General features: G+C 61.7%; 2 protein-coding genes across 9 annotated transcripts in view; both read right to left on the bottom strand.

Moving 5' to 3' along the window:
- Positions 1-6,544: 6,544 nt before the first annotated feature.
- On the bottom strand, positions 6,545-10,279 carry LOC132322389 (uncharacterized). 2 transcript variants are annotated; one of them, XM_059836803.1, is made up of 3 exons: positions 9,744-10,279; positions 9,560-9,607; positions 6,545-9,525 (listed from the first exon to the last, which is right to left on the bottom strand). In XM_059836803.1, the coding sequence occupies exons 1-3, from the start codon at positions 10,277-10,279 to the stop codon at positions 9,183-9,185; spliced, it is 927 nt and encodes a 308-aa protein (XP_059692786.1). In that variant the 3' UTR covers positions 6,545-9,182. The 2 variants fall into 2 exon arrangements, with proteins under 2 accessions (XP_059692786.1, XP_059692785.1); XM_059836802.1 differs by having other exon boundaries at positions 6,545-9,607.
- Positions 6,545-23,915, bottom strand: part of SMAD4 (SMAD family member 4) — a 32,413-nt gene continuing 15,042 nt past the window's right edge. The window contains exons 5-13 of one of the 7 annotated variants that reach the window (XR_009485112.1): positions 23,567-23,782; positions 21,898-22,017; positions 21,658-21,768; positions 18,685-18,735; positions 16,356-16,539; positions 15,547-15,715; positions 14,346-14,484; positions 8,196-11,284; positions 6,545-8,134 (exon numbers count right to left, since the gene is read on the bottom strand). Coding sequence is in view for 3 of the 7 variants with exons in the window: in XM_059836799.1 (XP_059692782.1) it covers positions 11,073-11,284; positions 14,346-14,484; positions 15,547-15,715; positions 16,356-16,539; positions 18,685-18,735; positions 21,658-21,768; positions 21,898-22,017; positions 23,567-23,782 (1,202 nt within the window). In the remaining 4 variants the exon portion in view is untranslated. Of the gene's footprint in view, positions 11,285-14,345; positions 14,485-15,546; positions 15,716-16,355; positions 16,540-18,684; positions 18,736-21,657; positions 21,769-21,897; positions 22,018-23,566; positions 23,783-23,915 lie in introns of all 7 variants that reach the window. The other 6 variants (XR_009485115.1, XR_009485113.1, XR_009485114.1 and 3 more) reach the window with 6 other exon arrangements.

Genomic DNA, 23,915 nt, shown 5'->3' with positions numbered 1-23,915 from the left:
TTCAGCCGCCTTCCCTGGGCTGTTGTTACGGACGCGGTTCCAACCTCGGGCGGCTCCTCGGCTGCTGGAGCGCCGCCCTGCCCCGTGTGGGCCCGGGCTGTCCCGTCTGTCCCGGGCTGTCCCCGGCTGTCCTGGGCTGTCCCCGGCTGTTCCGGGCTGTTCCGGCCTGTCCCGGGCTGTCCCGGGCTGTCCCAGGCTGTCCCGGGCTGTCCCGGGCTGTTCCAGGCTGTCCCGGGCTGTTCCGGGCTGTCCCGGGCTGTTCCAGGCTGTCCCGGGCTGTCCCGGGCTGTCCCGGGCTGTCCCAGGCTGTCCCGGGCTCTTCCGGGCTCTCCCGGGCTGTCCCGGGCTGTCCCAGGCTGTCCCGGGCTGTCCCGGGCTCTCCCGGGCTGTCCCGGGCTGCCCCAGGCTGTCCCGGGCTGTCCCGGGCTGTTCCGGGCTGTCCCGGGCTGTCCCGGGCTGTTCCGGGCTCTCCCGGGCTGTCCCGGGCTGTTCCAGGCTGTCCCGGGCTGTTCCAGGCTGTCCCGGGCTCTGCCGAGGCCGCTCCGGCCCGTCCCTCGGGAAGGCGCCCCCAGCGCTGCTCTCCTGCGGCCGCCGCGGGCGGTCCCGAGCCCCCCGTGCCCGGTCCCTCGCTGGATCAGGGAGCGGGGCCGGGAATCCCGCTCTCCCGGGGCCGGGCGGGACAGCGCGCCGTGCGGGGCCGTGCCCGCTGGCCGCTCTCCGTCCGCCGGGGCAGCGGGAGCCGGCCGGCGCTGCCGGCAAAGCCTCCGCAGGAGCGGAGCTCGGTCCCCGCGCGGTCTCTGCCGTTCAGCTCCGGCGCGCCGCCGGGCTCGGCGCTGCCCCGCTCCGCGTCCGCCCGCGGCCCGGCAGAGGCGGGGGCGGTGCTGCCCTGGGCGTGGGAGAGCCGAGCGCCCGGAGCCGGGGCTGAGCCGGCACCGGGGCTGGACTGGGGCGTTTGGGGAGCGCCCGCCTCGGGCTGAGCCTCGGGCTGATGTCCCGGCGGAGATCCCTGTCCGCAGGCAGCTCCCGATCCCCGCCCCGCAGCATTCCTGCCCTCCGGGGCTGCCGGACACGCGGGGCCGGAGCGGGGCCGGGAGCGGGGCCGGGAGCGGGGCTGGAGCGGGGCTGGAGCGGGGCTGGGAGCGGGGTCGGAGCGGGGCCGGGAGCGGGGCTGGGAGCGGGATCGGAGCGGGCCCGGAGCGGGGCCGGGAGCGGGCCCGGAGCGGGGCCAGAGCGGGGCTGGGAGCGGGGCCGGGAGCGGGGCCGGGAGCGGGGCCGGAGCGGGGCCGGAGCGGGGCTGGGAGCGGGGCCGGGAGCGGGGCCGGAGCGGGGCTGGGAGCGGGGCTGGGAGCGGGGCCGGGAGCGGGGCCGGAGCGGGATCGGAGCGGGGCTGGGAGCGGGGCTGGGAGCGGGGCCGGAGAGGGATCGGAGCGGGGCTGGGAGCGGGGCCGGGAGCGGGGCCGGCGGTCCCTGCGCTGCCCCGGGACTGCGGCGGGGCTGGTCTGGCGGAGCACCGAGCCCCGCTCCCGGCCCGGGCTGTGCAGTGAGCCGGGCTCGGGCGGCCCTTCCCGTGCCACGGCTCCTGGAAGGAGCAGAACGGGCACAAAAAAAAAATGAGCAGCTTTTGTTGGTTGCTTTTTTTTTTACCCCCAGAATAGACCTGGCCCGATTTTTTATGAAATTGCAGCGCATTTCCAAAACCTGCTTGGGCAAAATTTGAAGTAAACACATCAAAAAGAGCTGGGGGTGCAGGCTGTGAAGGAATAACTGGATTTTGGGCAGAGCAGCTGCCCCGGGGGCTGTAGGAGATCCCACACCCCGATGGGTCTGCGGGGGCTGGGGAAAGGCCGGGCTCGGGGATGGCCGGGAAGGGCTCGGGGATGGCCAAGAAGGGCTCGGGGATGGCCGGGAAGGGCTCGGGAATGGCCAGGCCAGGTTCAGGCCAGGTTCAGGCCGGGCTCAGGGATGGTCCCAGGGCGCTCCTGCAGCCGGAGCGGACTCGGTGAGCTCCGCACGGGGGTGGGCCGGGAGCAGCACAAAGCCGCCGAAGGAGGGCTGGACTTCGCTCTCCGACCCCGAGCAGGGCGGAGGAGCCGCGGGCGGCTGAGGCTGAGACACCGCGCTGGGGCGGGCTGCCCAAAGCCCGGGAGCGGGAGAAAACGGGTCCAGAAATCCGGGAAATGGCATGGATCGAGGCGATCATGGCAGGGCCTGGAAGCCCCCGGGAGAACCACAGAGCCACAGCAGCTTTTAACCTGGAAAAGCCCACCATGGCCATGGAGTCCCACCCTGCCACCAGCCCTGCCAGGGCCACCACCGACCCCTGTCCCCAAGTGCCACATCCACATGGCTCAGGAATGGGCACTCACCAGTGCCCTGGGCGGCTGTGCCGGGGCTGGACAGCCCTTTCCATGGGGAAATTCCTGCTGTGCCCACCCTGGGGTTACTGGAGGCCATTTCCTCTCCTGCTGTCCCTGTTCCTGGGGCGCTCCACATCTCTGTCCCCCCGCCCGCACTGACCTGGGGCTGCCCCGGTGCCCGTCCCCTCCCCTGCCACTGCCACCGCCTGCCAGGCGTCCCCAGGCCACAGCAGCCGCTCCCACGCTGGGTGTCCCTGCGGTGTCTCAGCTCCCAGGGCAGCCCCAGCGCCCAGCCCAGCCGTGCCGTGCCGTGCCGTGCCGGGGGATGTCCCTGGAACGAATGTCACTGTGAATGTCACTGTGAATGTCACTGTGAATGTCACTGTGAATGTCACAGACTCCCCAAACGGGCAGAATCGCCCCAAGCTGCCAGGCACTGCCCCGGGGTGTCCCCACGGCGGGCTGGCATCCTGTGGCTAACGGGACTGGAACAGGACCTGGCCCTCGAGGGCCCCAGGCCCCACATCCTCACCTCCCGTGGGCCCCTTGGCCCTGGGCAGCACCGCGGTGGCCCTGGGGGGACTTTGGCCCCTCTGGTCCCTGGAGCCGCCGCTGCCGGTGGGGCGGATGGAGCACAAAGGACATTGAGTGGCACCCGCCCCGCCGGCCCCAGGGGACCCAGAGCCCACTGGGACACGGCCGCTGCTCTGCGACAGCACCGCGGATGCCAGCACAGCGACCTCCAGCCCAGGACAGCGACCTCCTGCCAGCACAGGGACCTCCTGCCCAGCACAGTGACCTCCTGCCCGGCACAGCGACCTCCTGCCCAGCACAGCGACCTCCTGCCCGGCACAGCGACCTCCTGCCCATCACAGCGACCTCCAGCCCCTCGGGCCGTCCCCATGAATGAGAACAGAACAGAGGACAGGAATGTGCCCAGCGCCTCGGGGAGTGGCAGGGGTGTCCCAAGCCCCTCGGGGGGTGGCAGGGCTGTCCCCAACCCCTCAGGGGGTGGCAGGGGTGTCCCCAACCCCTCAGGGGGTGGCAGGGGTGTCCCCAGCGCCTCGGGGGGTGGCAGGGCTGTCCCCAGCCCCTCGGGGTTGGCAGGGGTGTCCCCAGCCCCTCAGGCAGGGCAGGGGCCCCCTGAGCCTGACACGAGTCACAGACACGAGCCTGGGCGGTGCTGTGGCCACCACCGGACACCGCTGTGGAACTGCGGCTCCCGCCAGCCCGGGGTGGCTCTGGTGTCCCCTGTCCCCAGCGCTTGCAGGCCCGGGGAGCCCCGGCAGCCAGGGAGCCACCGGCCCCGGCCCCACAGCGGCCCCGGGGGCTGGCGGGTGACAGCGTCCCCGCACGGCTGTGCCGCAGTGCAACTGCGGGTGAATAAAAACAAACAAAGAAAACACGTCTGAAAAACGCCAAACCACCCGAAACCGCAAAGCAGCACTTTGATTTTGGCAGGATTTCAGACGTCCGCAGCTCATTGCCCGAGTGTGGCACCAGCTGGTCTCCCCGAGCCCAGGAGTGCCCGCGGGGCTGAGCCGCCCCTCGGGAGCTGCCCCGCAGCCCCCCGGCCATCTGCTCCTGCCGCTCCCCCGCGGCTCCTGCCAGGAGGGGGCACGGCTCCGGGGGGCGACATGTGGCACTGCAGCCGGGCCTGGGGCACGCCCTGACCGCAGCACGGCTGGGCCGGGCCGGGACAGCGGATTTCCCCGGGCACGGGCGGTGCCGACAGCTGGCAGCCGGCCCGGGCTCGGCGGGGAGCCCCGGGCAGCTCCGGCCAGCCCTGTGCCCACCCAGCCCCGTGCCCACCCAGCCCTGTGCCCACCCAGCTCCGTGCCCACCCAGCCCCGTGCCCACCCCCTGCCCACCCTGCCCCGTGCCCACCCAACCCCGTGCTCACCCAGCCCCGTGCCCACCCTGCCCCGTGCTCACCCAGCTCCGTGCCCACCCTGCCCCGTGCCCACCCTGCCGCGTGCCCACCCCCAGCCCCGTGCCCACCCTGCCCCGTGCCCCCCTGCCCCGTGCCCACCCCCAGCCCACACAGCCTCTCCCTGCCCAGCAGGGCCAGACACCACTGGTCTCTGAGGAGTGTGTGAGTGGGCCAGGGGAAGAAGAGGCAGGAAAACAGCCTGAAAACGGGAATGCCACACTCCACATCCACCCCAGGATGACGGCAGCAGGAACTGGGGTCGGGCTGGGGCCTCTGGTCTCGATTTGGCTCTGGGGGTCATTCCGTGGGTCACTCCATGGGTCATTCCGTGGGTCACTCCTGGGTCACTCCATGGGTCATTCCATGGGTCACTCCTGGGTCACTCCTGGGTCATTCCTGGGTCACCCCTGGGTCACTCCTGGGTCACTCCGTGGGTCACTCTGTGGGTCATTCCTGGGTCACTCTGGGGGTCACTCCTGGGTCACTCCATGGGTCACTCCTGGGTCACTCCATGGGTCACTCTGTGGGTCATTCCTGGGTCACTCCTGCGTCACTCCATGGGTCACTCCGTGGGTCACTCCGTGGGTCACTCCATGGGTCACTCCTGGGTCACTCCTGGGTCACTCCTGGGTCATTCCTTGGTCACTCCTGGGTCACTCTGTGGGTCACTCCTGGGTCACTCTGGGGGTCACTCCTGGGTCATTCCGTGGGTCACTCCATGGGTCACTCCGTGGGTCATTCCTGGGTCACTCTGGGGGTCACTCGTGGGTCACTCCTGGGTCACTCCATGGGTCACTCCATGGGTCACTCCTGGGTCACTCCTGGGTCACTCCATGGGTCACTCCTTGGTCACTCCGTGGGTCACTCCTGGGTCACTCCATGCGTCACTCTGTGGGTCACTCCATGGGTCATTCCTGGGTCACTCTGTGGGTCACTCTGTGGGTCACTTCTGGGTCATTCCGTGGGTCACTCCTGGGTCACTCCTGGGTCACTCTGGGGGTCACTCCTGGGTCACTCCTGGGTCACTCCATGGGTCACTCCTGGGTCACTCCTGGGTCACTCCTGGGTCACTCCATGGGTCACTCCTGGGTCATTCCTGGGTCACTCTGGGGGTCACTCCTGGGTCACTCCTGGGTCACTCTGTGGGTCACTCCTGGGTCATTCCGTGGGTCACTCCGTGGGTCACTCCTGGGTCACTCCGTGGGTCACTCTGTGGGTCACTCCTGGGTCATTCCGTGGGTCACTCCATGGGTCACTCCGTGGGTCATTCCTGGGTCACTCCTGGGTCATTCCTTGGTCACTCCTGGGTCACTCTGGGGGTCACTCCTTGGTCATTCCGTGGGTCACTCTGTGGGTCACTCCGTGGGTCACTTCTGGGTCATTCCGTGGGTCACTCCGTGGGTCATTCCTGGGTCACTCTGGGGGTCACTCCTGGGTCATTCCTGGGTCACTCCATGGGTCACTCCTGGGTCACTCCTGGGTCATTCCTGGGTCACTCTGGGGGTCACTCCTGGGTCACTCCTGGGTCACTCCATGGGTCACTCCTGGGTCACTCCTGGGTCACTCCATGGGTCACTCCTGGGTCACTCTGTGGGTCACTCCTGGGTCACTCCATGGGTCACTCCTGGGTCATTCCTGGGTCACTCCTGAGTCACTCTGGGGGTCACTCCTGGGTCACTCCTGAGTCACTCTGGGGGTCACTCCTGGGTCACTCTGGGGGTCACTCCGTGGGTCACTCCTGGGTCACTCCTGGGTCACTCCTGGGTCATTCCTTGGTCATTCCTGGGTCACTCTGGGGTCACTCCTGGGTCACTCCAGCCCTGCAGCCGCGTGGGCACGGCTGGGGCTGAACCGCAGCAGTCGGGGACGGACGGGCCTGCGGGGGCCGCGGGGAGCAGCTCCTGGGGGGTCGGGGCTGGGGGGCCGGCGGTGGTGGCTGAGGAGCAGGCAGAGACCCGGGCCCCGAGCAGGAACCGCGGGGACAGCCGGAGCTCCGGCGTTTGTGCAGCCCCGGAGGAGGGGCCGGGCAATGCCAGCCCTCAGTGCCGCTCCTCGGGCCCATGGTGATGTCCCCACGGTGCCCCCGCCCTGTCACAGCATTCCCACGGCCCCAGATCCCGTCCTGCGCCCTGGGCTTGGCTCTGGGCCTCTGCAGGTCCGAGCACGGGCCCCCGGAACCGCAGCCCGCAGCTCCGACTGCCCTCCAGAAACCCGGCAAGAACTCGCTGCTAGATGAAACAAAGGAGCCGAGACCTGAATCTTTACCTTTTTTAATCAAAAACATACTCTGTTACAGAATTTCAGGAAAGTTAGCTACAGTATATTATCCACAAACTAGGTCTAATGAAAAACATACAGGAAGCTACAAAGGAACTACTGGGAATTCTGCTGACCGCTTATCAAAAGGCAATGGCTGAAGAGAAGAAATGCTTAACCAGGTTTCCACGCCTGAAAGACTCTCTCAGGGTGAGTTTTGCGTTACGGGTACTTCAGAGCCCTCAATCCAGCTGAATCTCAACTTCGGGTGCCACCAAACCCCGCCAAGAGGTCAGAGAGATGCACTGGAGGCAGGAAGCGCCAGCTGGGGCTGGTGTACGAGTCCTGCACGGCCGGGGGACGCAGCACCCTCCAGGCACGGCCGCAGCCGGCAGAGCCCAGCCCTGGGGCCCTCAGCTCTCGCCAGGTGACACTGCCACAGCACGGCTGGCCTGGGGAGCAGCTCGGGGGCAGCACGTCCCAGCCGCGGTGACCCTCAGGTCTGAGCTCTCCTCCTGCCCACTCTGATCTGCACTGACCTCACAGCGCCAGCAGCTCTCCTCGCAGCTCCGGCACACAGAACAACGCTGCTCCTGCCAGAACCAAGGGCACGGCTGCACCCCAGGCCCTAACAGTGCCAACAGCAGGGGATGGAGGAGAGCAGACTGGGAGGGAGGGACTGCATCATCCGGAGCTGGGACTGGACACTGAACCCCAGGATGGAAATGGACCAAAACTGGTAAATGTGTGAAAATCGGGGATCAGGACCTATCCTGGGGGGAGCGAGGGCCGGGAGGGACACAGGAGTGAGAGAGCCCCTCCTGAGGAGCCGTTCTCTGGGGGAGACAGCAGTCCTCGGGCTGTGAGCAGCGCGGGGCGGGTCACATCCTCCGGGCCCCGCAGGGAGCAGGAGCTGCAGGAGCTGCAGGAGCTGCAGGAGCTGCAGGAGCTGCACGGCTGCCGGCAGGAGGAGGTGCCCGCCCGGGCTGCAGGGCTGCCCCAGCAGCAGGGAGCCCCCGGCAGGCCCGGCTGCAGGCGGCTGCTGCTGCCGCTGCCGCGGGTGACCTGGGGACAGCACGGCCACCGCAGAGCAGCCAGGACTGCCCAGCAGGGCCAGAGCTGTCCCTGGAATGCTCATCCCAGCTCGCCAGGGCCCAGCACAGCGCCCACACCCAGAGAAGGGATGGAAGGAATGGTTTTGTCTCCATCCAGAGGATTCCCGATGGAGTTCAGCCCTTCCCAACCATTCCAGCCAGGTTTCCTCTCGGCACCTGCAGTGGGTTTAGCGTGAACGCCCTCCCTCTCCGCACTAGCCATGACAGCGGGATAAACCACCAAACCTGCCAGCGCTGACCCCAGCTCCCATCAAACCTGCCAGCGCTGACCTCAGCTCCCACCAAACCTGCCAGCGCTGACCCCAGCTCCCACCAAACCTGCCAGCGCTGACCCCAGCTCCCACCAAACCTGCCAGCGCTGACCCCAGCTCCCACCAAAGCTGCCAGCGCTGACCCCAGCTCCCACCAAACCTGCCAGCGCTGACCCCAGCTCCCACCAAAGCTGCCAGCGCTGACCCCAGCTCCCACCAAACCTGCCAGCGCTGACCCCAGCTCCCATCAAACTGCCAGCGCTGACCCCAGCTCCCCTCAAACCTGCCAGCGCTGACCCCAGCTCCCATTTAACCTGCCAGCGCTGACCCCAGCTCCCATCAAACCTGCCAGCGCTGACCCCAGCTCCCACCAAACCTGCCAGCGCTGACCCCAGCTGGCAGCACAAAGGGAAAGCACCAAGAGCTCCAGCACAAAGGGCTCTGAGGGTGAGGGGCAGCGCCTGACGGGAAGGGCCGAGCAGAGCAGCAGGGAGCAGCAGGGCGAGCAGGAGGGGCAGGCTGAACAAATCCTGCTGGGTGCCCCGCGCGGGGGGCTGGAGACAACGGGCACCCCCGGCAGCCCTGCCTGCACGGGGCTCAGGGAGCATCCCGGCTGCCAGGGAGCTGCAGCCCGTTCTGGGCTCCCAGGCACAAAGGCAGGCCTGTCAAGAGCTCAATGCCTGCTGCTGCTGAGCAGGTTCCAGCACATTATGTGCTGCCTTTTATGCCTTGTCATGAAAGTACAAAAGTCAATTTAACAGCATGTGAAAAACTAAGAATAAGATTGTCTCATTTTTCTTTAACAGCTGCAAGTGCACCCTTTTGGGAGCTGCTTGGTGGAGATGATGAATGCCTTCTCAGCTTTTACTGCCTCTGCCTTCTCCTGATGTAATCCAGTGATTTCTTGCAATAAAATCACCAGATATTGTTTTGTTCTGAACATTTTGGGCCATGAATGCATTTTTGCGGGTGGGCACCTGCCAAACATCTGAAAAAACCTCACCTGAACAAGTGAAATCTTTCAGACTGCAGAGCAGGAGGAGCAGCAGGCTGAACCAGCCTCTCCCTGCTCTGCCCCAGCTGGGCAGCACCACCAGGCCAGCCAGGGCAGTTTCCTGCCGGGCAGCCACACAAAGCCAAACAGGTCTGGGGCCAAAACCCGGGAGAAGAGCGAACACAGCCTGCTCTTCCCAAGGGCTGGGGGTGCCACCTCAGAGGGCACAAACCGTGATCTCACCAAGAGCCAGCCTGAGGGAGGCAACGGCGAAAACTATGGAATCAATGAAAACAGGGAAGAGATTCTGGCCGGGGCGCTGGAGCCGCCCCAGCACGGAGCAGTGCTCCCGGCTGCCTCCGCAGGAATTCCGGCGTGCGGGAACAGCGACACCCAAGCACGGCCCGGGCCCGCTGCATGCTGAGACTCTGCCAGGGGCTGGGCAGAAGGCCCTGAGCGATCCCTGCAGGATTTCTGGGCTGCTGCAGCTGCGCCGACAGCGCTGCAAGACCCCGCAGGGGCCAAGGGCTGAGGGCAGCCAGCTCCTGCTCCCTGCTGTGTGCCATGAGCTGAGGGCAGCCCCTGCTCCCTCCCTGTGTGCCATGAGCTGAGGGCAGCCCTTGCTCCCTCCCTGTGTGCCATGAGCTGAGGGCAGCCCCTGCTCCCTGCCATGAGCTGAGGGCAGCCCCTGCTCCCTGCTCACTCCCTGCTCCCTGTGCCACGAGTTGAGGGCAGCCCCTGCTCCCTGCTCACTCCCTGCTCCCTGCCATGAGCTGAGGGCAGCCCCTGCTCCCTCCCTGTGTGCCATGAGCTGAGGGCAGCCCCTGCTCCCTGCTCCCTGTGCCATGAGTTGAGGGCAGCTCCTGCTCCCTGCTCACTCCCTGCTCCCTGCCATGAGCTGAGGGCAGCCCCTGCTCACTCCCTGCTCCCTGCCATGAGCTGAGGGCAGCCAGCCCCTGCCCCCTGTCCCCTGCTCCCTGCCAGGAGCAGAGCTGCCCAGGAGAGGCTGTCCCTCCCAGCGGAAGGAGCAGCGAGAGCAGCCGAAGCTGGCCGTGTTTCCCAGCCAGAGTGACCCCAGCGGTGCGGCCCCGGCCGAGGGAGCTGAGGGGCTGAGTCAGAAGCAGAGGGAACCTGGTGAGTGGGGTTTCCATCCTTTTATTGGTGCTGCAGGCAGGGGAGGCAGAGCTGCTGCGCCTCACAGCCCGTCCCTGCCGCGGCTCTGCACGGAGCCATCGCCCCTCGGCGCGGTCACCCACGGATGGCACAGGGCTAAAACAACCAGGAGGTATAAAAACAGGTTTGCCATCTTGCCCTGAGTGGGAATGGTGAACAGATACAAAAACCCAGTCCTGGCTTAGCACACACACTTCCATGACACAGGCGAGTAAAAGGAGTCATGCAGATCTAGCCATGGTACATGCTGGGGGTTGAGCGGGACCACAGAGGTCGGCAGCACTAAGAAAACACGCTCCTGCCATCAGGCACTCACCGTCCCTTTCAGTGCCGACGCTGCAGGCCGGGTGTTCCACCTCCAACCCAGTGCCAGCACTGAAAGCATCCCTTTCCTTTAGTGTTTTAAAACTCACATGGTTACACAAATAAAAATCTAGGATGTCTTTTGCTTTTTTCAAAAACTAAAAGAATTTTTTGATCGATGCCAACAACGTATGTGTCATCCCCTCACTTTTTGGCAGCTGCAAGGCTTTAACCTGGAAAAATCGTAACGTGATCATCAACAAAATGAAGAAGTCTGTTAACTACTGTTCCCTAAACAGAATATCACAAATCAGTTGGAATTTTAAAGTCGCTACAAGGTAAATGTTTGTAACTACTAGAAGGAATTTTCAGATATAAATATATATATAATATATATTCTGCATACAAAAGGCTCCCGTGAGGCTGATCGCCAAGATGCCACCGTAGGGAAGGAGGGTTTCAAAGGGAACACCGTCAAGTCTCTATAAAGCGTTTACCTTCCACTTCAGGCCCTGTGTTACAACTACTGAGTTCTGGGAACAACTGAAATCCAAATCCTGCACATTCAGATGCTTTCTGCTAAGAGCAAGGCGGCAAACACATTTTTAAAACCTGTTTTGAGAAGGTTAAGCAGAAGGGAAGTGAAGTATCTCTGGAGGGTATAAACAGAAGGGCGTGTTACAGGCGGGCTCAGTCCAGGGGCTGCGGGTCGGCGATGGGCATGGTGTGCAGCACCTCGTCCAGCAGCTGCAGCGCGCGGTGCAGGTGGATCTCGATCCAGCACGGCGTCTCCTTGATGCTCTGCCGCGGGTAGTCCGGGCCCCAGCCCTTGACAAAGCTCATCCGCAGGATGCACAGCCGGCGCAGGTCATCCACACCGATCCCGGCCGCGGCTGACAGACCTGCGGGGACAGGGGAGCGAGGGGAGGGGAGGGGAGGGGAGGGGAGGGGAGGGGAGGGGAGGGGAGGGGAGGGGAGGGGAGGGGAGGGGAGGGGAGGGGAGGGGAGGGGAGGGGAGGGGAGGGGAGGGGAGGGGAGGGGAGGGGAGGGGAGGGGAGGGGAGGGGAGGGGAGGGGAGGGGAGGGGGAGAAGGAGAAGGAGAACGAGAAAGAAGGAGAAGGAAGAGAAGGAGAAGGACAAAGAAGGAGGAGGAGGAGAAGGAGAAGGAGAAAGGAGGAGAAGGAGAAGGAGAAGGAGAAGGAGAAGGAGAAGGAGAAGGAGAAGGAGAAGGAGAAGGAGAAGGAGAAGGAGAAAGAAGGAGAAGGAGGAGAAGGAGAAGAAGAAAGAAGGAGAAGGAGAAGGAGAAGGAGAAGGAGAAAGAAGGAGAAGGAGAAAGAAGGAGAAGGAGAAGGAGAAGGAGAAGAAAGAAAGAGAAGGAGGAGGAGAAGGAGAAGGAGAAGAAGGAGAAGGAGGGAGAAGGAGAAGGAGAAGGAGAAGTAGAAAGAAGGAGGAGGAGAAGGAGAAAGAAGGAGAAGGAGAAGGAGAAGGAGAAGGAGAAGGAGAAGGAGAAGGAGAAGGAGAAGGAGAAGGAGAAGGAGAAGAAAGAAAGAGAAGGAGGAGGAGGAGGAGAAGGAGAAGGAGAAAGAAGGAGAAGGAGAAGGAGAAAGAAGGAGAAGGAGAAGGAGAAAGAAGGAGAAGGAGGAGAAGGACGAGGAGGAGAAAGAAGGAGAAGGAGAAAGAAGGAGGAGAAGGAGAAAGAAGGAGAAAGAAGGAGAAGGAGAAGGAGAAGGAGAAGGAGCAGGAGAAGGAGAAGGAGAAGGAGAAGGAGAAGGAGAAGGAGAAGGAGAAGGAGAAGGAGAAGAAAGAAAGAGAAGGAGAAGGAGAAAGAAGGAGAAGGAGAAAGAAGGAGAAGGAGAAGGCGGTCAGTGTGCGGGCTGGGGCCACAGCATCACCCTCCTGCCTGTCACACCTGCCCTGTCCTTCAGATCTGTCCCTTCAGACCCTGCCCAGCGGTCACACCTATCCCTCCACACCTCCCTGGTGTCACACCTGTCCCTTCACACCCTCCCTGTCTCTGCTCCATGCACGCCTCCCTGTCACCCTGGGCACCCTGGGCCAGGGCCTGCCCACCCTCCCAGCCAGCAATTCCTCATTCCCAATATCCCACCTATCCCCACACAAAGCAGAAAGTATGGAAATCGAGGAAATCCAGGCACAAAATGCTCATTTCTGAGGTTTGCCAAATGCTGCATTTTCAGCGTGAGAACTCAGACTGGGCACCTGCAGGAAGCTGGATGCAAACAGCACCACTCCCAGCTGACAGAGCAGAAAGATAAATACAGCCAGCAAATTTCAAATCACAAGTATGGCTAAGACAAAAAAGTGATGAACTTTCCCCAAAATGCTTTCAACAATTTGCAGGGCAGCTGAAGGGGGCCACAGGGCAGGACGAGGAATCCTGTGGCACACAAAGCAGCCCGAGTCATGTCAGCACCCACACCTCTAAAAGTACTTTGGAACAATCTCAGGAATCCAGGATTTAGGAACTAAGGCAACACCAGCCCAGAATAACAGTAATAAAAAAGAGAAAAAACCAGCCTCAGCCTTCCCCAGGATCCTTAACAGTAGGTGCTCCTACACCTAAACAAGGACTCTGCTGCCCAGGGATCCCTGCTGTCAGCAGTGGTGTTTACATGAGCTGAAACACCAACACATTTTTCCAGCTGGGCTCTGAGCAGCCAGAAATGCCTGTGTTTAAAGGAACACAGCGACTGTTGGGGCTGCTTGACCTTGCACAGAGATGTTTTGTGCTGTGCTGAAGGACAAGGAGCAGCCATTCCCCACACTGTGCTGGGCAGGGTCTGTCCCAGCCCCGTGTGCCCAGCCATGGTCACTGTGCTGGGCAGGGTCTGTCCCAGCCCTGTGTGCCCCCGCAGGGTCCCTGTCCCGCGGGGCTCTCCCGGCAGGGTCTGTCCCAGCCCTGTGTGCCCAGCCATGGTCTCTGTGCTGGGCAGGGGCAGTGACAGCCCTGTGTGCCCAGCCATGGTCACTGTGCTGGGCAGGGTCTGTCCCTGCCCTGTGTGCCCAGCCATGGTCACTGTGCTGGGCAGGGTCTGTCCCAGCCCCGTGTGCCCCCGCAGGGTCCCTGTCCCACAGGGCTCTCTGGGCAGGGTCTGTCCCAGCCCCGTGTGCCCCCGCAGGGTCCCTGTCCCGCGGGGCTCTCCGGGCAGGGTCTGTCCCAGCCCTGTGTGCCCCCGCAGGGTCCCTGTCCCGCGGGGCTCTCCCGGCAGGGTCTGTCCCAGCCCCGTGTGCCCCCGCAGGGTCCCTGTCCCGCGGGGCTCTCCGGGCAGGGTCTGTCCCAGCCCTGTGTGCCCCCGCAGGGTCCCTGTCCCATGGGGCTCTCCGGGCAGGGTCTGTCCCAGCCCCGTGTGCCCCCGCAGGGTCCCTGTCCCGCGGGGCTCTCCGGGCAGGGTCTGTCCCTGCCCTGTGTGCCCCCGCAGGGTCCCTGTCCCATGGGGCTCTCCGGGCAGGGTCTGTCCCAGCCCCGTGTGCCCCCGCAGGGTCCCTGTCCCGCGGGGCTCTCCCGGCAGGGTCTGTCCCAGCCCTGTGTGCCCCCGCAGGGTCCCTGTCCCGCGGGGCTCTCCCGGCAGGGTCTGTCCCAGCCCTGTGTGCCCCCGCAGGGTCCCTGTCCCATGGGGCTCTCCGGGCAGGGTCTGTCCCAGCCCCGTGTGCCCCCGCAGGGTCCCTGTCCCGCGGGGCTCTCCCGGCAGGGTCTGTCCCAGCCCTGTGTGCCCCCGCAGGGTCCCTGTCCCGCGGGGCTCTCCGGGCAGGGTCTGTCCCTGCCCTGTGTGCCCCCGCAGGGTCCCTGTCCCGCGGGGCTCTCCGGGCAGGGTCTGTCCCAGCCCCGTGTGCCCCCGCAGGGTCCCTGTCCCGCGGGGCTCTCCGGGCAGGGTCTGTCCCAGCCCCGTGTGCCCCCGCAGGGTCCCTGTCCCGCGGGGCTCCCCGGGCAGGGTCAGTACTCACTGATGGCCGGGGCGATGCCTCCCACGGAGCCCGGCCCCGGGATGTTGCCGGCCACGGCGGCGGCCTGCGCGGCGGCAGCGGCCTGGGCGGTGGCCGCCTGCTGCTGCATCTGGCGGTGGCACTGGCGCAGGTCGAACACCTGGAACAGCAAACACGCAGGGTCACAGCTGCCCACTCCGGCCAGCAGCCTGCAGGCCCTGGCTGTCCCTGGGCACCGCTGGGAGCAGCAAACCTTCCCCCAGCCCGCCATGTCTAACAGTGCGAGTCCCGGTCCCTCTGAGCCAGTCCCTGCTGACCCTTCTCCTCGTGTCTCCACCACTGGCAAAGGCAGGACCTTGTGCAGATCCCAGTCTGAAGGGTGCCACAGGCAGAGTCAATCCCTGCCTCTCTGTTAGATCCCAGGATTTCCAGAGAAACGGGCATATAAATTAGAAAAGGCAGCGAGTCCCACACGATGTCCCTCAAGTATGGTGGTCTGTCTGAAACACCAGGAACTGCCAGCGCAAGGCTGCGGGTCTCAGGCTGGCGGCGTTCTGAACCCCTGTGTCACTATTTACCACCAACACATGTACAGCACTCTGTTTTCCTGTTGGAAAGCTCATGCACAGAGCACCTGGGGTTCCTTTCACCTTCACTGCACAGCTGCCTCCAAAAGTGATGGTTAAAGTACCAAAGCACTGTGACCTGCTCGCAGGTCGCACAAGGTCAGGTCTGTGTAAGCTCACATCAGTCAGAGGCACGTCCGTGCAAGAGCCCCCCCATGACTTGTTTTGTGACCCTTTCTCTGACCTCTGCATCACTTCACGTCCATGACACTTTAACACACCCCCTAAACTTCTGCTGTATTTGTATCTACTTTCACAACCCTGCTTTTTTTGGAGAAAAGACACAGATTATGTTCTTTTCTAAGGAACACAAGGCTAAAAATTTTAGCTGCAGTTAAATTAAACCCGTTAGGCTAAAAATACAAAGAACTGCTATCAACGCTGCCTGTGATGAAGTACCAAATTCACTTCCATGGTACCCAGACGACGCCTTCAGTTCAGAGTCATTGTTAAAATGCCCTTTAGGTGAATGACAAACGGAACTTGTTAGGGATTCTGAAGGCGAGGCTGGCTTTATTTAAATATTTGTTTGTTATCAGTGCCTCCCCGCCGTCTCTGGGACAAACCCCACGGGTTCCCGGGGGCAGCTGACCCACCTTGATGTAAGCACTGGGGTAGATCTTGTGCACTGCATCCCCCGGGGCACGGCCTGCCTCCCTGTCCAGGTAGTAGCTCTGCACGAAGACGGCGTGGTCGCTCAGGCAGCGCACCCACACGTCGCCCTCGCCCTTGCACTCCAGCTGCACGCCCTTGCCTATGTGCAACCTGCAAGGGAACGGGCTGTCAGTGGGCACAGCAGGCACGCAGACACCTGCAGCAGCCCCTGGGGGTGTGTGGGAGCACAGGCTGCAGCCCCGGGCACACCTGATCACGCACCACACCTGGGACACCAACACACCCGGCACGGCTGCGAGCCCCACGAGCACTGCGTCTCACAGAGTCACTGCAGCACCCACAAAGCCACATGTTACTTGTTTGGCTGGCCATCTAAGGCTTTGATTGTCACAGCGTGACATTTCTGGGGACAAGGCAGCATTTTCAAAGAGAAGAAAAAAATAAAAAGCTGCAGGATTGCTTCAGTTCTGTGTGCTTCCACTTCAAAGGGCAGCACAGGCATGGTGAGAAGGAGTGAGAGCCAACAGCGCTGTGCCAGCCTTGCCCTACTCCTCTGGCAAATCTGCATTCTGCAGCCATTCCCATGTCACCTGCGCTGCTGTGCAGAGCTCAGACCAGCCCGCACACACAGGGGCAGGAGCTATAACCTCAGTGCCGAGGCACAGCCCTGCCAGCAGAGAAAAGCAGCTGCTCCAGGCGAGCTCTGAGCCCCGGCAGGAGGGCTCAGAAGGACACAGCAGGCAATTCCCACCGGGAGGGCACCCGAGCAGGGCCGGGGGGACGGCGGTACCTCGCTCTCTCGATGGCTTCTGTTCTGTGCACGTTGGACAGCTGGCCCAGGCAGAAGCGGTCCCCTCCGGAGGGATCCACGTACCCATCCACGGTGACAATGGGGCAGCTGGAGGGGACCTTGAACGTCTCCCCGACCTGCACGTCCATCTCAAAGTAGGCGATGGAACACCAGTACTCTGGAGCTGCGGGACAGACACAATCAGCCGCCCGGAAGGAGCAGTGACACCGCTCCAGACCATCCATTCTGCAGCTGCCTCTGCCAGCACAGGAGAGGGCACACTCACTGCAGCCCCCAGAAACACTCCCTGCTGCAGCAAGCCTGGCTCCCCCTTATCCCAGCACACCCCAGTGCCTGAGGCTGCTGCACTCCAGCCCTGAGGGGTCTGAGTGCAGTTTACCATTGCAGCCAGAGCTGGAAGCCACTGCACCCCTGCGGCCCGGCCTGGCACACAGGAGTGACACGGGTGTGCCCACGCCTGGCTGGGCTGGCACAAACCAGCACAGCTCACTCTGGCCACACACACCAGGGATCCCTCCCGACACAAGGCAGCTCTCTGCACCTCTGCTGGTGGCCACAGGGCCCCAGCACGGGGGAACAGATGAGAACCTTGACCCCGTGTTTCAGAAGGCTGAATTACTATTTTGTGATATATATTATATTAAAAAGAAAAAGATATATTAAAACTATACTAAAGAGTAGAAGAAAGAATTTCATCAGAAGGCTGGCAAAGAAAGGAATGAATAATAAAATCGTGTGACTGCTCACTGCCTCGACACAGGTGGCTGTCATTGGTCATCAAGTAAAAACAATTCACAGGCTGGGTAAACAATTCCCCAAGTCACATTCCAAAGCAGCAAACTATGGAGAAGCTGAAGCTTCCCAGCTTCTCAGGAGAAAAGATCCTGGCAAAAGGATTTTTCAGGAAATGTGTCAGCGACATGCACCTGCCCTCACCTCGGAAGGGATCCCCAACTTCCCCGGAGCTGGGAAGCAGGACGTGGGGGAAGAACACCACGGATCTCACACAGCTCAGGGGCAGGACAGGACAAGGGGGCACAAACAAAATGGGAGGGAGCAGAACAAGATGGCATCTGCTGAGAGCAAAGGGCTGCCCACCCACCTCTTCCACGCCTTTGGAAAAGTGGCCACAAAGGAAGGATGGCGACTGCAGCCACCTGCCTTGTGAGGCAAGGAGAGCTGAGCCCCTGGCTGAATCCCACACAGCCCAGCAAGCAGTGACCGCTGGCCAAGCACGCCCGCTGCTTTCCTACACGAGGGTCAGTCACCTCTGTGCCTGTCAGAGCTGCCTGCCACACCTCTGGGCTCTGCCTCCAGTGTCTGGGCACCCCAAAGGCGCCACAGGCTGCGGTCACGGAGGGTTCTGGGGAGCTCAGCACCCCTGCTGACTGCAAGGGTCCATGTCCACCAGAGGGGAACACAGCGGGGCCCTGCCTGCTGGGGAGCACCAACAGCTCACGGCATCCCGGGATGGTCTGGGTTAGCAGGGCCCATCTCGTGCCAAACCCTGCCTCAGGCACCCAGGGTGCTCCAGCCTGGCCTGGCACTGGCCTGGGACACTCGTGGGCTGGGGCAGCCGCAGCTGCTCCGGGCAATGAGGGCTCAACAGGATGAAACCAACAGTGTGACAGACATGCCAAACACCACCAAACACAATCCAGCTACAGCTGAATTCACCCAGCAGTTATCAACATCTAATCCTGGCACTGCTGTAGTGGCTGCACAAAAACATGTTTAACTTTTTGGCTTTTGCACTGTGTAGCTCCACCTCTGCAGGGAACAGTGGTATTGTTGTTAAACACAAAATATCACCTTGCACTGGCAGCAGAGAGAGTTTCTAGGGCAAGAGGAACCCCCCTGAACTGCCAGGTCAAGGCAGACTCCCGGGAAGCCTCTAGGAAGGCCCAGAGGGGAAGGACAGGACAAGGCTCCTGGCACACCTGGGCACACCTGGGCACACCCAGCCCAGCACAGGGCTGCACCAAGCCCTGCCCACAGCTCCTGTGGCTCCTGGAGGGGCCTGGCACACCTGGGCACAGGCACACCTGGGCACAGCCAGCCCAGCACAGGGCTGCTCTAGGGCTGCACCAAGCCCTGTCCATGGCTCCTGTGGCTCCTGGAGGGGCCTGGCACACCTGGGCACAGGCACACCTGGGCACAGCCAGCCCAGCACAGGGCTGCACCAAGCCCTGCCCACGGCTCCTGTGGCTGTCCCCAGCTCAGAGCAGGGTTTCTGGAACGAGGGTGCCCTCCCCTCTCAGCACCAGGTTCATCTCACAGACTGCACCTCTCGTCGGGTTTTACTCACCAGGATGGTTCGATATAGGAGGCTGGAATGCGAGCTCATTGTGAACTGGCCCTTGAAAGGAAAACAAGCAGCTTGTTTCACACGAGCTAAAATAAGGTTTTCCCCCCTCAACTGCTTTCCCAGGAAACCACCCCCCACTACCTTCACCAACCACAGAACAAGCTGTCCAGTATGCTGAGGATTGATCACGAGAGACAGCCACTCAGGATGGAGAAAAAGCCCCAGAGAACATTTTCTAGGGAACATGAACTGCACACAATCGTGGGAATCCCGGAGTCAGATTACTGTGTGCCCCCTAGGAGGGGTCCGGGAGGGAGGCAGCAGGAGCAGGGAGGACAGGCTCAAACACAGCATTACAGTAACAGCAGCTTGTGCTACAAGATGCCAGGGCAGGCAGGGCTGGGGGAGTGAGAGAAGGCAGCAGCCCAGGAAAGCTCAGTGTGGCATCACCAGCCAGGCACAAATACCAGCTCTGCAGAGACACACCCGCTGGAAAACATTCACAGCACTACCACTGCCCCTCACATCCTGCTACCCCTGACAAGCAACACCAGGAAGGAAGTGGGCTCTGCACTGAATGAAGGAATTAATCCTAACAGCTGTGTCCAAGCCATGGTTTTACTGGCAGACTCAGCCTGAAAAGGCATCCCACGGGCAATCCACAGCGAATTCTCCCCTCCACTAACAACACCTGCTGCATTCAGCTCACCTGTGCTACAATATGTGTTCTGCCTTCAATACAGAATATCTATTTCCCATTCTAACATTGGGGAACATTCTAACAAAAACTGCATTAGAAAATAAAGAACTGTTCCAGCTTTTTGCGGCAAAGTTTAAAACTCTTTAATTTGCATGGGAGTTTTTATCTGCTAAAGCCCTACCCCGCATTTCCTGTGCTAGATCCCTGCAGCACAAGCCTGACCACTGTTTGCCCCATCCCATCTCCTGCACCTTCAGACAATAGTTTCCTGTCCTACTTCTCAGGTGAAGAATATCCTCAAGGCTGTGTGCTAAGGAATTCATCAGCTGACAACACTCTACTGTGCAAGATTCAGTTCTTTAAAGCCAGCAGTTTTTAAAGTGTGCAGGGACACACGTGCCAAGGCTTAGCATGAATTCAAGACCTCAGAAAAGCCAGAAACAGGCAAAATTTCCAAGTTTTGAAAGAAAAATCCACCAGCTTCCATCTGTGCACGGGAAAGGCTCAGTGTCAGGTGCCAGGCTTTGGAGGAGAGGCCTGGCTGGGCAGGGCTGCTGGGTTAATTTGGTGTAACAGAGCAATTCCATGGGCCACACAGAGCTCCCAAGGGCAATTCCATGTGCCACACAGAGCTCCCAAGGGGCAATTCCATGTGCCACAGAGAGCTTCTTCCAAGGGCAATTCCATGTGCCACACAGAGCTTCCAAGGGCAATTCCATGTGCCACACAGAGCTTCCAAGGGCAATTCCATGTGCCACACAGAGCTTCCCTCAGGGCAATTCCATGTGCCACACAGAGCTTCCAAGGGCAATTCCGTGTGCCACACAGAGCTTCCAAGGGCAATTCCGTGTGCCACACAGAGCTCCCAAGGGCAATTCCGTGTGCCACACAGAGCTCCCAAGGGCAATTCCGTGTGCCACAGAGAGCTTCCCTCAGGGCAATTCCATGTGCCACAGAGAGCTTCCCTCAGGGCAATTCCATGTGCCACACAGAGCTTCCCTCAGGGCAATTCCATGTGCCACACAGAGCTCCCAAGGGCAATTCCATGTGCCACACAGAGCTTCCAAGGGGCAATTCCATGTGCCACACAGAGCTTCCAAGGGCAATTCCATGTGCCACACAGAGCTTCCAAGGGGCAATTCCATGTGCCACAGAGAGCTTCCAAGGGCAATTCCATGTGCCACACAGAGCTTCCAAGGGCAATTCCATGTGCCACACAGAGCTTCCAAGGGCAATTCCATGTGCCACACAGAGCTTCCCTCAGGGCAATTCCATGTGCCACAGAGAGCTCCCAAGGGCAATTCCATGTGCCACACAGAGCTTCCCTCAGGGCAATTCCATGTGCCACACAGAGCTTCCCTCAGGGCAATTCCATGTGCCACAGAGAGCTTCCAAGGGGCAATTCCATGTGCCACAGAGAGCTTCCAAGGGCAATTCCATGTGCCACAGAGAGCTTCCCTCAGGGCAATTCCATGTGCCACACAGAGCTTTCCTGCAGCTCTCCAAGCTCCTGGTGGCTGCTGCTGCAGAAGCGGGGAGAGCCCCTGGGGCAGAGCACAGGCAGGTGTGAGGGTGCTGTGGGGCAGAGCACAGGCAGGTGTGAGGGTGCTGTGGGGCACAGGCAGGTGTGAGGGTGCTGGGGGCACAGGCAGGTGTGAGGGTGCTGTGGGGCACAGAGGCAGGTGTGAGGGTGCTGTGGGGCAGAGCTCAGGCAGGTGTGAGGGTGCTGGGGGGCACAGGCAGGTGTGAGGGTGCTGGGGCACAGGCAGGTGTGAGGGTGCTGGGGGGCAGAGGCAGGTGTGAGGGTGCTGTGGGGCACAGGCAGGTGTGAGGGTGCTGGGGGGCACAGGCAGGTGTGAGGGTGCTGTGGGGCACAGAGGCAGGTGTGAGGGTGCTGGGGGGCAGAGCTCAGGCAGGTGTGAGGGTGCTGGGGGGCACAGGCAGGTGTGAGGGTGCTGTGGGGCACAGAGGCAGGTGTGAGGGTGCTGGGGGGCACAGGCAGGTGTGAGGGTGCTGTGGGGCAGAGCACAGGCAGGTGTGAGGGTGCTGGGGGGCACAGGCAGGTGTGAGGGTGCTGGGGCACAGGCAGGTGTGAGGGTGCTGGGGGGCAGAGCTCAGGCAGGTGTGAGGGTGCTGGGGGGCAGAGCACAGGCAGGTGTGAGGGTGCTGGGGGGCAGAGGCAGGTGTGAGGGTGCTGTGGGGCACAGGCAGGTGTGAGGCCCCACGTGCAGGTGGCACAGAAAGGAGGCCAGGAGGGCAGGGCCCACACTCACAGTAGTGTCCGGGGTGCATGGGCGGGTGGTGCTGCAGGTGGCCGTTCTGGTGGTGCGGGATGCTGGGCGTGTAGGCGGCCGTCCGGCTCCCCGTCCAGCTGGTGGTACTGTCTGCAAAGACAAACCCACCTGGGCGTCTGAGGGAGCCTCCCACGTCTCCCTGCTAGTCCTCCACTGCTCCTGGGCATTTGGAAACCGGGCTGAGGAAGCTGAGAGGCGCAGGTGTGGATGGATACTCACTGTGGTGGTAAGTGGCTGGCTGGGCTGTGAACCCATTCTGCTGAGCTCCTGGCTGGGGCCCTGAAGCAATCTGTAAGAGTCCATCACTATGGCTACCTGTCAATATACTGGGAGGTTGACCTGGTAAAAGAACACACTACCTATTCATGAGCGTTCCAAAATGTTGATTAAGAAGAGCTCAGCACTACTGGGTAGGAAAGCACTCCCCGCTCAGGGCACTGCAAGACACAGCTGCCACAGGCTCGGTCTCAGTCCTTTCTCTCCACCCGCCAGGAAGCTGGAGGCAAAACGCTCTGCATCAAGTCAGTCTGACTCTGCCACCCTTAAGGTCCCAGGAGCAGCAGTGTGCAGAGAACTCTGGTCAGCACCCACACCTTGGTCCTGGTCAGTCTCGTTTTTCAGGGTGACAGGGGACAGGAGCCGTCACAGCCTGCTCTGGACAACAGGGCTGGGGTAGGTGTGGTGGGAGTGCAAAGAGGCCAAGAGCCAGCCCAGCCAGCTGCTTGTTTTCACCATGTTTTAACTACTGTTCCTAAGGAGGACACTCACTCACACTGATGCTGCTCCAAAACATTCTGGGCAGGATTTCATTTTGATCAACACTGCTTCAATAAAGCTGCACACAACACTGGACTCAGAGAGCCCCTGTGTGTTTTTTTTCCTCCCTTCAAATAAATATTTCAAGAATCTAAGGTTAAAACTACAGATATTTCAGAACAGGTTAACAGAATTTGACTGCAAAAAAGGGCTTCAGTTCAGCCATTAACACAAACCTACCACCACTTTCACAATTACACTTGCACTCCCAACCGGTGCGGCCAGCACAATTTAACACAGGGAGAACTTGCAGTAAAACATAAAAATTAGCATTTTTTCACTTCCACTTGCCTCCAGCAATTACGGCACTGATGAGAAAAGGTTACTGACTATAAACTGTGGTGCAAGGGCAGCACAATTAATACCCATACCCTTTTTATGTCTGCTGGAGACAAATAAAGACACAGCGATGTTACCAACTTCAGTACTTTTAGCCAAGATCTCAGCTAAAACTAGCGAGCACCATCAAAACACCGTGTCACCACAGCTCAGGTCTGGTGATCAGAGCAGTTCACTCATCTTTTGTGTGAAACCTCTCAGACTCAGCGTGCTCCGAGTGCTCTGCTGGCTCTGCTGCTGCCACAGCCAACTCCTGCCCTTGCCCCAGACACATGGCAGAGTATCACAAGCTTCGAGGCAGCAATCCAACACACTATGACAAAACTAACTGGGCTCTCATTCTGGGAGCACAGCCAACCACTACAGAAGCTGTGGCGTTAGCACTGGAGGCCAAGGAACTGCCTAAAGCCCTCCTGGCCCTGCCACCTTTCAGCTGTGCACTTGTTGCTCTGCTGCTGCTGCAATGAAACAATAAAACTCTCTGGTTTCCCGGCACGACCAAACGGCAGCCACACTGCTCTGTGGGAGGTGAACCTTCGGCAGGGACAGAGCAGCACGGGCACAGTGCCACTCTGAGTGGCACAGGAAGGCCACCAGGGCACAGCAGTGCAGTTCACCCCCGCTGGCACTGCCCAGGAGCTGCCCTGCAGCAGCAGCACGCAGGGTGCAGCCGGCAGAGCCGGGGCAGGGCCCTGCCAGCCCAGCTCTGTGCCCGCCCAGCCCGGGACCTTACTTGTGGAGGCCACGGGAATGTTGGGGAAGTTGGTGGTGCTGGTGGTGCTGGCCTCAGCGGGGGCCAGCATGGCCGGGGCGCTGTAGGGCTCCGAGCTGGCCCGGTTGCTGGGCGGGTGCTGGATGGTCTGCACGGAGTGGCCCTCGGCCGACGACAGCGACGGCTGCCCCTCGTAGTCGTGCACGTACTCGTCCTTCACCAGCATGCTGGAGGGGGCTGCGGGGACACAGCGGGTCACACAGGGCACAGAGAGGGGCACACATGGGCACAGAGCGGGGCACACACGGGGACAGAGCGGGGCACACACATGGGCACAGAGCGGGGCACACACGGGGACAGAGCGGGGCAC

The sequence above is a fragment of the Haemorhous mexicanus genome, chromosome Z (genome assembly GCF_027477595.1).
Source record: "Haemorhous mexicanus isolate bHaeMex1 chromosome Z, bHaeMex1.pri, whole genome shotgun sequence".
NCBI classification, from domain to species: Eukaryota; Metazoa; Chordata; class Aves; order Passeriformes; family Fringillidae; genus Haemorhous; species Haemorhous mexicanus.
This window is presented reverse-complemented; position numbering and strand designations above follow the sequence as displayed.

Bases quoted from the DNA above. Each gene is read 5' to 3' on its own strand.
- LOC132322389 (XM_059836802.1), bottom strand. From the start codon at position 10,279: ATGGAAGTGTGTGTGCTAAGCCAGGACTGGGTTTTTGTATCTGTTCAC. The intron at 9,608-9,743 runs GAGCAGGGAGCA...GGAGCAGGGAGT, and splicing joins CCCTCAACTCATGGCACAGG to GAGCAGGGAGCAGGGGCTGC.